Below are 13,239 nucleotides of genomic sequence, written 5' to 3' on the forward strand. Positions count from 1 at the left end.
GCACTCGGATGCCTGGGTCCCTTCTGGATGGGGGGGATGGTCCAGATGCTCCGGGGGGGGGCCCGGATGCCTGGGTCCCCCCTCTGTTAAATCCCCCCCATTAATCACTAGGATGCCCCCAATGGCGTCTTGATTCCCCCTCCCTCCCCCAGCTGCACCGGATGCCTGGGTCCCTTCGTGATTTTAGAGGGGGGAACACACAGCCCCGGACGCCTGGGTCCATCCCCTCCTTTGACCCCCCCCTCTCTCTCCCGCAGGTCGGTGCCCGGTGAGGCCGTGGGGGGCTGGCCGCGCCCCTCCCCCGCCATGGCCCGCCCCGCCCCCGCCCTGCGCAGCCTCCTCGTCACCGCCGTCCTCGTCACCTCCGCCACCCAAGGTACGAACCCCGGGGGGATGGGGGGCACCCGGACGCCTGGGTCCATTCGGGGTTTGAGGGGGGGCACCAGGATGCTGGGGGCCAATGGGGAGAGGGGGGTACCCGGATGCCTGGGTCCATTATGGGGTGGGGGTGGGAGGTGCCTGGATGCCTGGGTCCCTTGGGTGTGCAAGGGGCGTGCAAGGGATGTGCAGGGCCTGTGCGAGGGGTCTTTGAGGCTTGTGCAAGGCGTGTGCATGCTGGCCCGTGCAAGGGGTGTGCAGGGCTCGTGCAGGGGTGTGCAAGACTTGTGCAAAGGATATGCAGGGCTTGTGCAAGACCCATGCAAGGGGTGTGCAAGGCTCGTGCAAGGGGTGTGCAAGACCCGTGCAAGGGGTGTGCAGGGCCCGTGCAAGGGGTGTGCAAGGCCCATGCAAGGGGTGTGCAAGGCTCGTGCAAGGGGTGTGCAAGACCCGTGCAAGGGGTGTGCAGGGCCCGTGCAAGGGGTGTGCAAGGCCCATGCAAGGGGTGTGCAAGGCTCGTGCAAGGGGTGTGCAGGGCCCGTGCAAGGGGTGTGCAAGACCCATGCAAGGGGTGTGCAAGGCTCGTGCAAAGGATGTGCAGGGCCCGTGCAAGACCCATGCAAGGATTGTGCAAGACCCATGCAAGGGGTGTGCAGGTCCCGTGCAAATGGTGTGCAAGGCTCGTGCAAAGGATGTGCAGGGCCCGTGCAAGGGGTGTGCAAGGCTCGTGCAGGGCATGTGCACGCTGGCTCGTGCGAGGCCTGTATAACGCCCAAGAGATGCATGGGCTTGTGCAAGGCCGAAGCGAGGAGCACGCGTGTGTGCAAGGCTCGTGCAAGGGGGGTGTGAGGCTCGTGCAAGGTCTCTGGGAGCCCAGCTGAGGGGTCTGCGACGCTTGTGCGAGCTCTGGGCAGAGCTTGTGCGATGCTCGTGCAAAGGGGGACCCAGGCGTCTGGGATGGGGGGACCCAGGTGTGCAGAGGACCCAGGCATCCGGGACAGGAGGGACCCTGAAGCAGGGGGGACCCAGGCATCCGGGATGGGGGGACCCAGGTGTGCAAAGGACCCAGGCGTCCGGGAGCACAGGGGACCCAGATGTCCTGAACAAGGGTGACCCAGACATGCAAGTTAGGGGGGGACCCAGGCGTGTGGGGCATAAGGGACCCAGGTGTCCGGGGCAAGGGGGACCCAGGGGTGCAGGGCAAAGACCCAGGTGGGTGGGATGTGGGGGACCCAGGCGTCCGGGGCAAGGGGGACCCAGGGTTGCGGGATGTAGGGGACCCAGGGGTGTGGGACATAGGGGACCTGGGCACCCAGAACAAGGGTGACTCAGACATGCAAGTTAGGGGGGACCCAGGCATGTGGGACGTAAGGGACCCAGGCGTCTGGGGCAAAGGGGACTCAGGGGTGTGGGACATATGGGACCCAGGGGTGCAGGACATAGGGGACCTGGGCACCCAGAACAAGGGTGACCCAGACATGCAAGTTAGATGGGGACCCAGGGGTGTGGGACATAGGGGACCCAGTTGTCCAGGGCAAGGGTGAGCCAGACATGCAAGTTAGGGGGGGACCCAGGCTTGTGGGGCATAAGGGACCCAGGTGTCCGGGGCAAAGGGGACTCAGGGGTGTGAGACATAGAGGACCCAGGGGTGCAGAATGTAGGGGACCCAGGCGTCCAGAACAAGGGTGACCCAGACATGCAAGTTAGATGGGGACCCAGGGGTGTGGGACATAGGGGACCCAGGAGTGCAGGACATAGGGGACCCAGGTGTGTGGGACGTAGGGGACCCAGGTGTGTAGGTCAAAGACCCAAGGGTGCGGGGCATAGGGGACCCAGGGGTGCGGGATGTAAGGGACCCAGGTGTGTAGGTCAAAGACCCAGGGGTGCGGGGACGTAGGGGACCCAGGGGTGCAGGATGTAGGGGACCCAGGTGTGTAGGTCAGACCCAGGGGTGCGGGATGTAGGGGACCCAGGGGTGCAGGACGTAGGGGACCCAGGTGTGTAGGTCAGACCCAGGGGTGCGGGATGTAGGGGACCCAGGGGTGCGGGACGTAGGGGACCCAGGTGTGTAGGTCAAAGACCCAGGGGTGCGGGACGTAGGGGACCCAGGGGTGCGGGACGTAAGGGACCCAGGTGTGTAGGTCAAAGACCCAGGGGTGCGGGGACGTAGGGGACCCAGGGGTGCAAGATGTAGGGGACCCAGGTGTGTAGGTCAGACCCAGGGGTGCGGGATGTAGGGGACCCAGGGGTGCGGGACGTAGGGGACCCAGGTGTGTAGGTCAAAGACCCAGGGGTGCGGGACGTAGGGGACCCAGAGGTGCGGGACATAGGGGACCCAGGTGTGAAGGTCAAAGACCCAGGGGTGCGGGACGTAGGGGACCCAGGGGTGCGGGACATAGGGGACCCAGGTGTGTAGGTCAAAGACCCAGGGGTGCGGGATGTAGGGGACCCAGGGGTGCAGGATGTAGGGGACCCAGGCGTGTGGGACGTAGGGGACCCAGGTGTGTAGGTCAAAGACCCAGGGGTGCGGGACATAGGGGACCCAGGGGTGCGGGACATAGGGGACCCAGGTGTGTAGGTCAAAGACCCAGGGGTGTGGGACGTAGGGGACCCAGGGGTGTAGGTCAAAGACCCAGGGGTGTGGGACATAGGGGACCCAGGCGTGCGGGGGGCGCGGGGGCGCGGGTGTGGGGCGTGCAGGGACCCAGGCGTCCCCCCCGCAGGGCTGAGCCGGGCCGGGCTGCCCTTCGGTCTGGTGCGGCGGGAGCTGGCGTGCGAGGGCTACCCCATCGAGCTGCGGTGCCCGGGCAGCGACGTGGTCATGGTGGAGAACGCCAACTACGGGCGCACCGACGACAAGATCTGCGACGCCGACCCCTTCCAGATGGAGAACGTCCAGTGCTACCTGCCCGACGCCTTCAAGATCATGGCCCAGAGGTACCGGGGGGACAGCCGGGGACGCCGCGGGGACGTGGGGATGGGGACGAGGTGTGGGGACAGGTAGGGGACATGGGCACATGTAGGACCTTTTGGAGATATGGGCACACGTAGGGGATATAGGGACATGGAGACACATGGGAGGCTTGGGGACATGTAGGATGTATGGGGACATGTATGGGATATAGGGACATGGAGATAATGGGGGACACATGGGGACATGGAGACACATGGGGGGCTTGGGGACATGTAGGATGTATGGGGACATGTAGGGGATATAGGGACATGGAGATAATGGAGGACACATGGGGACATGGAGACACATGGGGGGCTTGGGGACATGTAGGATGTATGGGGACAAGTAGATATGGGGACATGTATGGGATATAGGGACATGGAGGTAATGGGGGACACATGGGGACATGGAGACACATGGGGGGCTTGGGGACATGTAGGATGTATGGGGATAAGTAGATATGGGGACATGTAGGGGCTATAGGGACATGGAGGTAATGGGGGACATGGAAGAGACGTGGAGACACATGGGAGGATGGGGACACGTTGGGGACAAGTGGGAGGCTTGGGGACATAGGGACAAGTAGATATGGGTACGTGTAGGGGACATAGGGACACGGAGATAATGGGGGACATGTAGGAGACATGGAGACACATGAGAGGATGGGGACATGTAGGATGTGTGGGGACATGGGGACATGTAGGGGACATAGGGACATGGAGGTAATGGGGGACACATGGGGCAGGTAGGAGACAAGTAGATATGGGGACATGTAAGGGACATAGGGACATGGAGATAATGGGGGACACGTGGGGACATGGAGACGATGGGAGGATGGGGACATGTAGGATGTGTGGGGACATGGGGACAAGTAGATATGGGGACATGTAGGGGACATAGGGACATGGAGATAAGGGGGGACATGTTGGAGACGTGGAGACACATGGGAGGGTGGGGACAAGTGGGAGGCTTGGGGACATGTAGGATGTCTGAGGACATGGGGACAAGTAGATATGGGGACATAGGGACATGGAGATAATGGGGGACACATGGGGCAGATAGGAGACATGGAGACACATGGGAGGATGGGGACATGTTGGGGACAAGTGGGAGGCTTGGGGACATGGAGGATGTGTGGGGGGCATGGGGATGTGTAGGAGCTGTAGGGACATGGGGGACTCAAGGGGACGTGCAGGAGGACAAGGACCTGTGGGGACATGGGGACAGGCAGGAGCCATGAGCACACATTGTGTCCCCGTGCCAGCGCTGTCCCCTATCCCTGCTGTCCCCTGTCCCCAGTGTCCCCAGCGCCGTGTCCCCTGTCCCTGCTGTCCCCAGTGTCCCCAGCACTGTGTCCCCTGTCCCTGCTGTCCCCAGTGTCCCCAGTGCTGTGTCCCCTGTCCCTGCTGTCCCTACTGTCCCCAGTGTCCCCAGCACCATGTCCCCTGTCCCTGCTGTCCCCAGTGTCCCCAGTGCTGTGTCCCCTGTCCCTGCTGTCCCTACTGTCCCCAGTGTCCCCAGCGCCGTGTCCCCTGTCCCTGCTGTCCCCAGTGTCCCCAGTGCTGTGTCCCCTGTCCCTGCTGTCCCTACTGTCCCCAGTGTCCCCAGCACCATGTCCCCTCTCCCTGCTGTCCCCTGTGTCCCCAGTGCTGTGTCCCCTGTCCCTGCTGTCCCTACTGTCCCCAGTGTCCCCAGCACCATGTCCCCTGTCCCTGCTGTCCCCAGTGTCCCCAGTGCTGTGTCCCCTGTCCCTACTGTCCCCAGTGTCTCCAGCACCGTGTCCCCTGTCCCTGCTGTCCCCAGTGTCCCCAGTGCTGTGTCCCCTGTCCCTACTGTCCCCAGTGTCTCCAGCACCGTGTCCCCTGTCCCTGCTGTCCCCACTGTCCCCAGTGCTGTGTCCCCTGTCCCTGCTGTTCCCAGTGTCCCCAACACTGTGTCCCCACCGTCCCCACTGTGCCCAGCGCTGTGTCCCCACTGTGCCCAGCGCTGTGTCCCCTGTCCCTGCTGTCCCCACTGTCCCCAGCACTGTGTCCCCTGTCCCTGCTGTCCCCACTGTCCCCAGCGCTGTGTCCCCAGTGTCCCCAGCACCATGTCCCCTGTCCTTGCTGTCCCCACTGTCCCCAGCACTGTGTCCCCAGTGTCCCCACTGTCCCCAGTGCTGTGTCCCCAGTGTCCCCAATGTCCCCTGTGTCCCCAGTGTCCCTAGCGCCGTGTCCCCTGTCCTCACTGTCCCCAGTGTCCCCAGTGTCCCCATTGTCCCCAGTGTCCCCAGCGCCGTGTCCCCTGTCCCTGCTGTCCCCAGTGTCCCAAGCGCTGTGTCCGCTGTCCCGTGCTGTGTCCCCTGTCCTTGCTGTCCCTACTGTCCCCATTGTCCCCAGCGCCGTGTCCCCATTGTCCCCAGCGCCGTGTCCCCATTGTCCCCAGCGCCGTGTCCCGTCCCCGCAGGTGCAACAACAGGACGCAGTGTGTGGTGGTGGCCGGCTCCGACGCCTTCCCCGACCCCTGCCCGGGCACCTACAAGTACCTGGAGGTGCAGTACGACTGCGTGCCCTACAGTGAGTGCTGCCGCGGCCCTGCCCCATGGCCCTGCCCCACAGCACCCCCTGCCCCACAGCACCCCCTGCCCCACAGCACCCTCTGCCCCACAGCAACCCCTGTCTGGGCACCTACAAGTACCTGGAGGTGCAGGGAGTCCTGCCCCATGGCACCCATAGAACCCACAGCACCCTATAGTGCCCACAGCATCCTGCCCCAGAGCACCCATGGCACCCAGACCCACAGAACCACACGGTACCCACGGGGTCCTGCCCCACAGCACCCAGACCCACAGGGTCCTGCCCTATGGCACCCACAGCACCCAGACCCACAGGGTCCTGCCCCATGGCACCCACAGCACCCAGACCCACAGGGTCCTGCCCTATAGCACCCAGACCCACAGCACCCACAGGGTCGTGCCCTACGGCACCCACAGCACCCAGACCCACAGGGTCCTGCCCTACAGCACCCACAGCACCCAGACCCACAGCACCCAGACTCACAGCACCCACAGGGTCCTGCCCTACGGCACCCACAGCACCCAGACCCACAGGGTCCTGCCCCACAGCACCCACAGCACCCACAGGGTCCTGCCCTATGGCACCCACAGCACCCAGACCCATAGGGTCCTGCCCCACAGCACCCAGACCCATAGGGTTGTGCCCCACAGTACCCATGGCACACAGACCCACAGCACTCAGACCCACAGCACCCACAGGGTCCTACCTTATAGCACCCAGCCCCACAGCACCTGTACCCACAGCACTTGCATCATCCAGCCCCACAGCGTCCTGCCCCATAGCGCTTGCAGCACCCACAGCACCCATAATACCCACCCCACAGTGCCCAGCCCCCCAGGGCCCCCTCCCTTGTGCCCCCCACCCCTGGGGGCACCCGGACGCCTGGGTCCTCACCTGGGGGGAGGGGCGATGAAGGGTGACCTGAGAGGGGGGTGTGGGGACCCCCCAGACAGGGCGAGCCAGGAAGTCACACCCCCCAATGGGCCTCCCAGAAGTGGGGGGGCAGCCATGCCCCCCCCATGCCCCAAGGCATTGTGGGAGCCCCCAAGTGGCATTGGGGGGGTGGGGGCGCTGTGGGGTCCCCTGTAGCCCCCCCAGACATGGGGGGCTGCCACATCCCCCCCCCCATGGACTTGGGGGTGCAGCCCCCTCCCCTCTTGGAGTCCCCAAACCCTTTGTGTCCCCCCCCCCAGATTTGGGGCCAATACCCTATTTGTGGAGCCCCCCCGTGTGTCCCACCCCCGAGTTGGGGTCTGACCCCCCGTGTCCCCTCGGTTTGGGCGGGGTCGGTCCCATCTCTCCCCTCAGGCGCCGTCGCGGGGACCCCCCCTCACCCCCCTTTGCTTTGCAGCCGCCGCTGGAGCCGCCGGAGGGAAAAGCGCCGGGACCCCCGGCACCGGGACACGCGGCACCGCACGGGGACACGGCTGGGACACGCTGGGCACGCACTGACACGCTAAGAACACGCCAAGCTCACGCTGGGCACACACACGTTAAGCACACGCCAAGCTCACGCTGGGCGCGCACACACACGCTAAGCGCACACCAAGCTCACGCTGGGCACACACACGCTAAGCACACGCCAAGCACGCATTGGGCATGAACACAGACACACTAAGCACACACCAAGCTCACGCTGGCCGTGCACATGCTAAGCACACACTGGGCACGGACACAGACACGCTAAGCACACGCCAAGCTCATGCTGGGCACACACATGCTAAGCACACACGAAGCGCACACTGGGCATGGACACAGACACCCTGAGCACATGCCAAGGTCACGCCGGGCATGCACACAGACACACTAAGCACACGCCAAGCTCATGCTGGGCACACACACACTAAGCACACGCTAAGCACATGCTGGACAAGCACATACCAAGGGCACTCACATGCCAAGCACACACTGGGCACACACGTGCACACGCTAAGCACACGCCAGGCACGCACACACTGGGCACGCACGTGTACATGTTAAGTACACGCCAAGCACGTACTGGGCGTGCACAGGTACGTGTTAAATACATGGCAAGCATGCACATGCCAAGCACACACCAAGGACATGTTGGGCACACACAAGCACACGCCAAGCACACGCTGGGTCTGCACATACACGTGTTGAGTGCACACTCAGCACACACCAAGTACACGCTGGGCACACACATGCACACACTAAGCCCACGCCAAGCACACATGTGCTGGGCACACACACGTAGATGCTAAACACACACCAAGCATATGCTGGACACACATGCACAAGCACATGCTAAGCGCACGCAGCACACACTGAGCACACGTGAGCACACGCCAAGCACACAGCACATGCTAAGCACTGAGTACATGCTAAGCACTGAGTACATGCAAAGCACACACGGGCACATGCAAGCACGCAGCACATGCTAAGCACATGCCGAGCACATGCAAGCACACAGTACGTGCCAAGCACATGCTAAGCACTAAGTACATGCTAAGCACACACAAGCACATGCATGCACACAGCACATAGTAAGCACACACTAAGCACACATGAGCACACACTAAGCACACACGAGCACGTGCAAGCACACAGCACATGCTAAGGACGCAGAAGCACATGCTAAGGATGCAGAAGCACACGCTAAGCACATGCTAAGCACACATGAGCAGATGCCAAACACACAGCACATGCTAAGCACTGAGTACATGCTAAGTACTGAGTACATGCTAAGCACACACGGGCACATGCAAGCACACAGCACATGCTAAGGACACAGAAGCACATGCTGAGGACACAGAAGCACATGCTGAGGACACAGAAGCACACGCTAAGTGCATGCTAAGCACACATAAGCACATGCCAAGCACACAGCACACACTAAGCACACACGAGCACACACCAAGCACACAGCACATGCCAAGCACATGCAAGCACACAGCACATGCTACGCACTAAGTACATGCTGAGCACCCACGAGGACATGCAAGCACACAGCACACACTAAGCACATGCTAAGCGCACACCAAGCACACAGCACATGCCAAGCACACACTGAGCACATGCTAACCACACACCAAGCACATGCCAAGCACACACTAAGCACATGCTAAGCGCACACCAAGCACACAGCACATGCCAAGCACACAGCACATACCAAGCACATGCTAAGCACACACCAAGCACACAGCACATGCCAAGCACATGCTAAGCACACACCAAGCACACAGCACATGCCAAGCACATGCTAAGCGCACACCAAGCACACAGCACATGCCAAGCACATGCTAAGCGCACACCAAGCACACAGCACATGCCAAGCACATGCTAAGCACACGCCAAGCACACAGCACATGCCAAGACCAGCGCCAGCGCACCCAGCGCCCGTTTCCCGTGGCGGTGCCGCGCTCGCGGTGCCGTGGGGCGGGGGCCGTGGGGCGGGGGCCGTGGGGCGGGGTTGTGGGGCGGGGTGGGTGTGGGGCACGGGCGCCCTCTTCCTTTGCAGGTGTGCGCCGTGGGGCAGAGCCCCCCATCCGTGGGGCAGAGCCCCCGTCCATGGGGCTGAGCCCCCCCCGCCGCCGCCGTCTCTCTCTCTCCTTCCTTCTTCCTCCAGGGGGGGTGGAGGGGGGGCCTGGGGGGACCCAGGCGTCCGGGTGCTGCCCAACCCCCGCCCCTCAGAGCTGAGGGGGGAGCCCTGTCCGTCCGTCTGTCCGGCCACCACTGTCTGTCGTGTCATCTGTCCTGGCTGTCTCTCTGTCCATCCACCTGTCCGTCCCTCCATCTGTCCCCCTGTCTGTCCCCCTGTCTGTTCCTCCATCCGTCCCCCTGTCCGTCCGTCCCTCCATCCGTCCCCCTGTCCATCCCTCCATCCGTCCCCCTGTCCATCCCTCCATCTGTCCCTCCATCAGTCCCTCTGTCCGTCCCCCTGTCCATCCCCCTGTCTGTCCCCGTCCGTCCCCCCTCTGTCTCTCTGTCCGTCCCCCCTCTGTCCGTCCGTCCCTCCATCAGTCCCTCTGTCCGTCCCCGTCTGTCCCTCTGTCCATCCCTCCATTAGTCCCCCCTGTCCGTCCCTCTGTCCGTCCTTCCCTCAGTCCCCCTGTCTCTCCCCCCTCTGTCCGTCTGTCCATCCACCCATCTGTCGCTTCTGTCCCTCTGTCCATCCCTTCACCCACCCCTGTGCGCCGTGCCCATCCTCCCCTGTCCGTCTGTCCGTCCTCTCACCCACCCACCTGCCCGTGCATCTGTCCGTCTGTCCCTCTCCCCGCCCTCCCGCTGGGCCTTCCCAGTGTGTGTCTGTCTGTCCGTCCGGCTTTTACCTCTATGTCCATTTGTCCGTCTGTCCATCCTGTTACCCGTCCCTTCACTCCCCATCTGTCTGTCTGTCCATCCTGTTACCCGTCCCTTCACTCCCCCATTTGTCCGTCTGTCTGTCCATCCTGTTACCCGTCCTTTCACCCCCCATCCGTCTGTCTGTCCATCCTGTTACCTGTCCTTTCACCCCCCATCCGTCTGTCTGTCCATCCTGTTACCCGTCCTTTCACCCCCCATCCGTCTGTCTGTCCATCCTGTTACCCGTCCTTTCACCCCCCATCCGTCTGTCTGTCCATCCTGTTACCTGTCCTTTCACCCCCCATCTGTCCGTCTGTCCATCCTGTTACCTGTCCTTTCACCCCCCATCCGTCTGTCTGTCCATCCCGTTACCCATCCCTTCACTCCCCCATCTGTCTGTCCATCCTGCCTTTGTCCGTCTGTCCATCCCTTCACCCCCACCCACCCCTCCATGTGTCCATCTGTCCATCCATCCCCCCCCCCCTCCATGTCCATCCCCCCCAACCCCTCCCATGGGGGAGGGGGCACAGGGCCCCCCCCCCCCCCAAAGGGCTCAGGGACCCCCCCCAAAAAAAGGGGGGCACAGGGTCCCCGGCTGCCCCATCATGGGGACGGGGGGGGTGGGGGGCACAGGGGCCCCCAATGTCCCCAAGCGGGGGGGGTCACCCCCAGGGCCCCCCCACAGTGGGGCCGGGGGGGCCGAAGCCGTTTAATCTCTTTTCTCTTTGTCTCCTCTCTCGCCCCCCACCCCCACCCCCACCCCCCCCTTCCCCCCCCCCCCCGCCCGTGTGTCCCCACCCCCCATCCCCCCCCCACCCCCATCCCCCCCCCGCACCCCCCGACCCCCCCGTGTCCCCCCCTCCCCCCCGCTCTCTCCTCTGCCTTTTCTTCCGGTGCTAAAAGTAGAAGTGGAACAAAAAGGTAACACAAGACCCTTCGCTCCGGCCCCTGGGACCCCCAGACCCCCCTGAACCCCCCCCAAATCCCCCAGACCCCCACAACCCCCCCAAACACCCCCTTGACCCCCACACCCCCCCTGAACCTCCCTGAACCCCCCCCAGACCCCTCTGACCCCCCCTGAACACCCAGACCCCCACAACCCCCCTGAACACCCCCCCAAGTCCCCCAGACCCACACAAGCCCCCCAGACCCCCACAAGCCCCCCAGACCCCCACACCCCCCTTGAACCCCCCCCACAACCCCCCCAAACACCCCCTTGACCCCCCCAAACACCCCTTTGACCCCCCCACCCCCCCAGACCCCCACAACCCCCCTGAACCCCCAGACCCCCCAACCCCCCCTGAACCCCCCCAGACCCCCCAACCCCCCCCAGACCCCCCTGACCCCCTGAGCCTGGTCCCGTACCCCAAATCCCTCATTTTCACCCCAAATCCCGACCCCCCCCCCCCTTGATCCTGCACCCCCAAACCCCTCACCCCAAGCTCTGCCCCCCACCCTATTGACCCTGCACCCCAAATCCTGACCCCCCCACCCTGCCCCCCCAAACCCCCCATTTCACCCCAAAATCCCTTCCCCCCCAATTCCCCCCTGACCCCCCCACCCTCCCAGAATCCCCAAATCCTCCCAGTTTTGCCCCAAACCCCCCCTGAACCCCCAAATCTCCCTTCATCCCCCCCTTAGCGCAGGGGCAGGAGGGGGTTAATTGCCCCCCCCCATCTTAATTAGCTCTAATTAGTGTCCCTGGGCCCCTCCCAGCGTCCCCTTGGGGGTCCCCAGGACCCTCTGGGACCCCCCCAGGTACCCCCAGACCCCCCCAGAATCTTAGGGGACCCCCCAGGGGACAATGACCCCCCCCCAGGGGACAGTGACCCCCAAGTCCCCTTGAGGGACCCCCCCCACAACCCCATGGGGACCCCAAAGTGTCCCCAGGACCCCCCCAAAGTGTCCCCAACCCCCCCCTCTGGGGTCCCCCCAAGTCCCCTTAAAGGACCCATGGGGACCCCCCCAAAATATCCCCTCCCCCATCCCCTCTGTCCCCCCCTTTCTGTCCCCGCCCCCCCCCCCCCCACCCAGGGCCGGGGGGGCCCCCCCGGGGGTGACACCGTAAGTACGGGGGGGGGGGGCGGGGGGAGGGGCCGGGGGGGCACCCAGGAGCCCCGCGACCCCCCCTTGTCCCTCCACCCCCCCCCCCATGGACCCCCCCAGGTGCTGCACTGACACCCCAAAAATCACCCCCCCCCCCCCAAATAAACCAGCGTCCCCCCCACTGAGCACAGGGGCAGCTCGGGGGGGCCCTGGGGCAGCCTGGGGGCACTTAGGGGGCACTTAGAGCAGTTGGGGGGCAGGTTGGGGAGACAGGACAGTGGGGGGGGGCAGGCAGGGCAGTTGGGGGGCTGGGGGGGTCAGTCAGGCCAGTTGTGGGGCAGCTGTGGGTCACTGGGGGGGGGGTCAGTCAGGCCAGTTGTGGGGCACAGAGGGGATCAGTCAGGCCAGTTGTGGGGCAGCTGTGGGCCTGGGGGGGTCAGTCAGGCCAGTTGTGGGGCAGCTGTGGGTCCAGGGAGTCAGTTGTGGGTCACGGGGGGGTCAGTCAGGCCAATTGTGGGGCAGCTGTGGGTCACTGGGGGGTGTCAGTCAGGCCAGTTGTGGGGCATGGGGGGGTCAGTCAGGCCAGTTGTGGGGCAGCTGTGGGTCTGGGGGGATCAGTCAGGCCAGTTGTGGGGCACAGAGGGGGTCAGTCAGGCCAGTTGTGGGGCAGCTGTGGGTCTGAGGGGTCAGTCAGGCCAGTTGTGGGGCACAGAGGGGGTCAATCAAGCCAGTTGTGGGTCACTGGGGGGGTCAGTCAGGCCAGCTGTGGGTCCGCTATGGGTCCTCTGTGGGTCGGGGGTCCCGGGGGCACAGCCAGGGTTGCCCCCTCCCCTCCATGTCTCTGTGTGTGTGCGTGCGGGGGGGGGAGGGGGCGTGGCCTCGGGGAGGAGGGGGGGGAAGTCGGGGGCGTGGCCTCGGGGGAGGGGGCGGGGCCGGCGGCTTCTTCCCACAGGTGCCCAGGACGGCCCAGTGCCGCGGGGGGGCCCCATGGGCGGGGGGGCC

At 64.4% G+C, this 13,239-nt stretch overlaps 1 protein-coding gene across 5 annotated transcripts in view; it reads left to right on the forward strand.

Moving 5' to 3' along the window:
* The window catches only part of LOC136113912 (adhesion G protein-coupled receptor L1-like), a 54,605-nt gene that overhangs the window by 2,260 nt on the left and 39,106 nt on the right, over window positions 1–13,239 (forward strand). For 3 of the 5 annotated variants that reach the window (XM_071800609.1, XM_071800606.1, XM_071800610.1), the window contains exons 2-5: window positions 258–376; window positions 3,102–3,315; window positions 5,777–5,886; window positions 11,095–11,112. In XM_071800609.1, the coding sequence (XP_071656710.1) occupies window positions 307–376; window positions 3,102–3,315; window positions 5,777–5,886; window positions 11,095–11,112 (412 nt within the window). In that variant the 5' untranslated portion in view covers window positions 258–306. The remainder of the gene's footprint in view (window positions 1–257; window positions 377–3,101; window positions 3,316–5,776; window positions 5,887–11,094; window positions 11,113–13,239) is intronic. The other 2 variants (XM_071800607.1, XM_071800608.1) reach the window with 2 other exon arrangements.

The sequence above is a fragment of the Patagioenas fasciata genome, chromosome 32 (assembly GCF_037038585.1).
Source record: "Patagioenas fasciata isolate bPatFas1 chromosome 32, bPatFas1.hap1, whole genome shotgun sequence".
NCBI lineage: Eukaryota > Metazoa > Chordata > Aves > Columbiformes > Columbidae > Patagioenas > Patagioenas fasciata.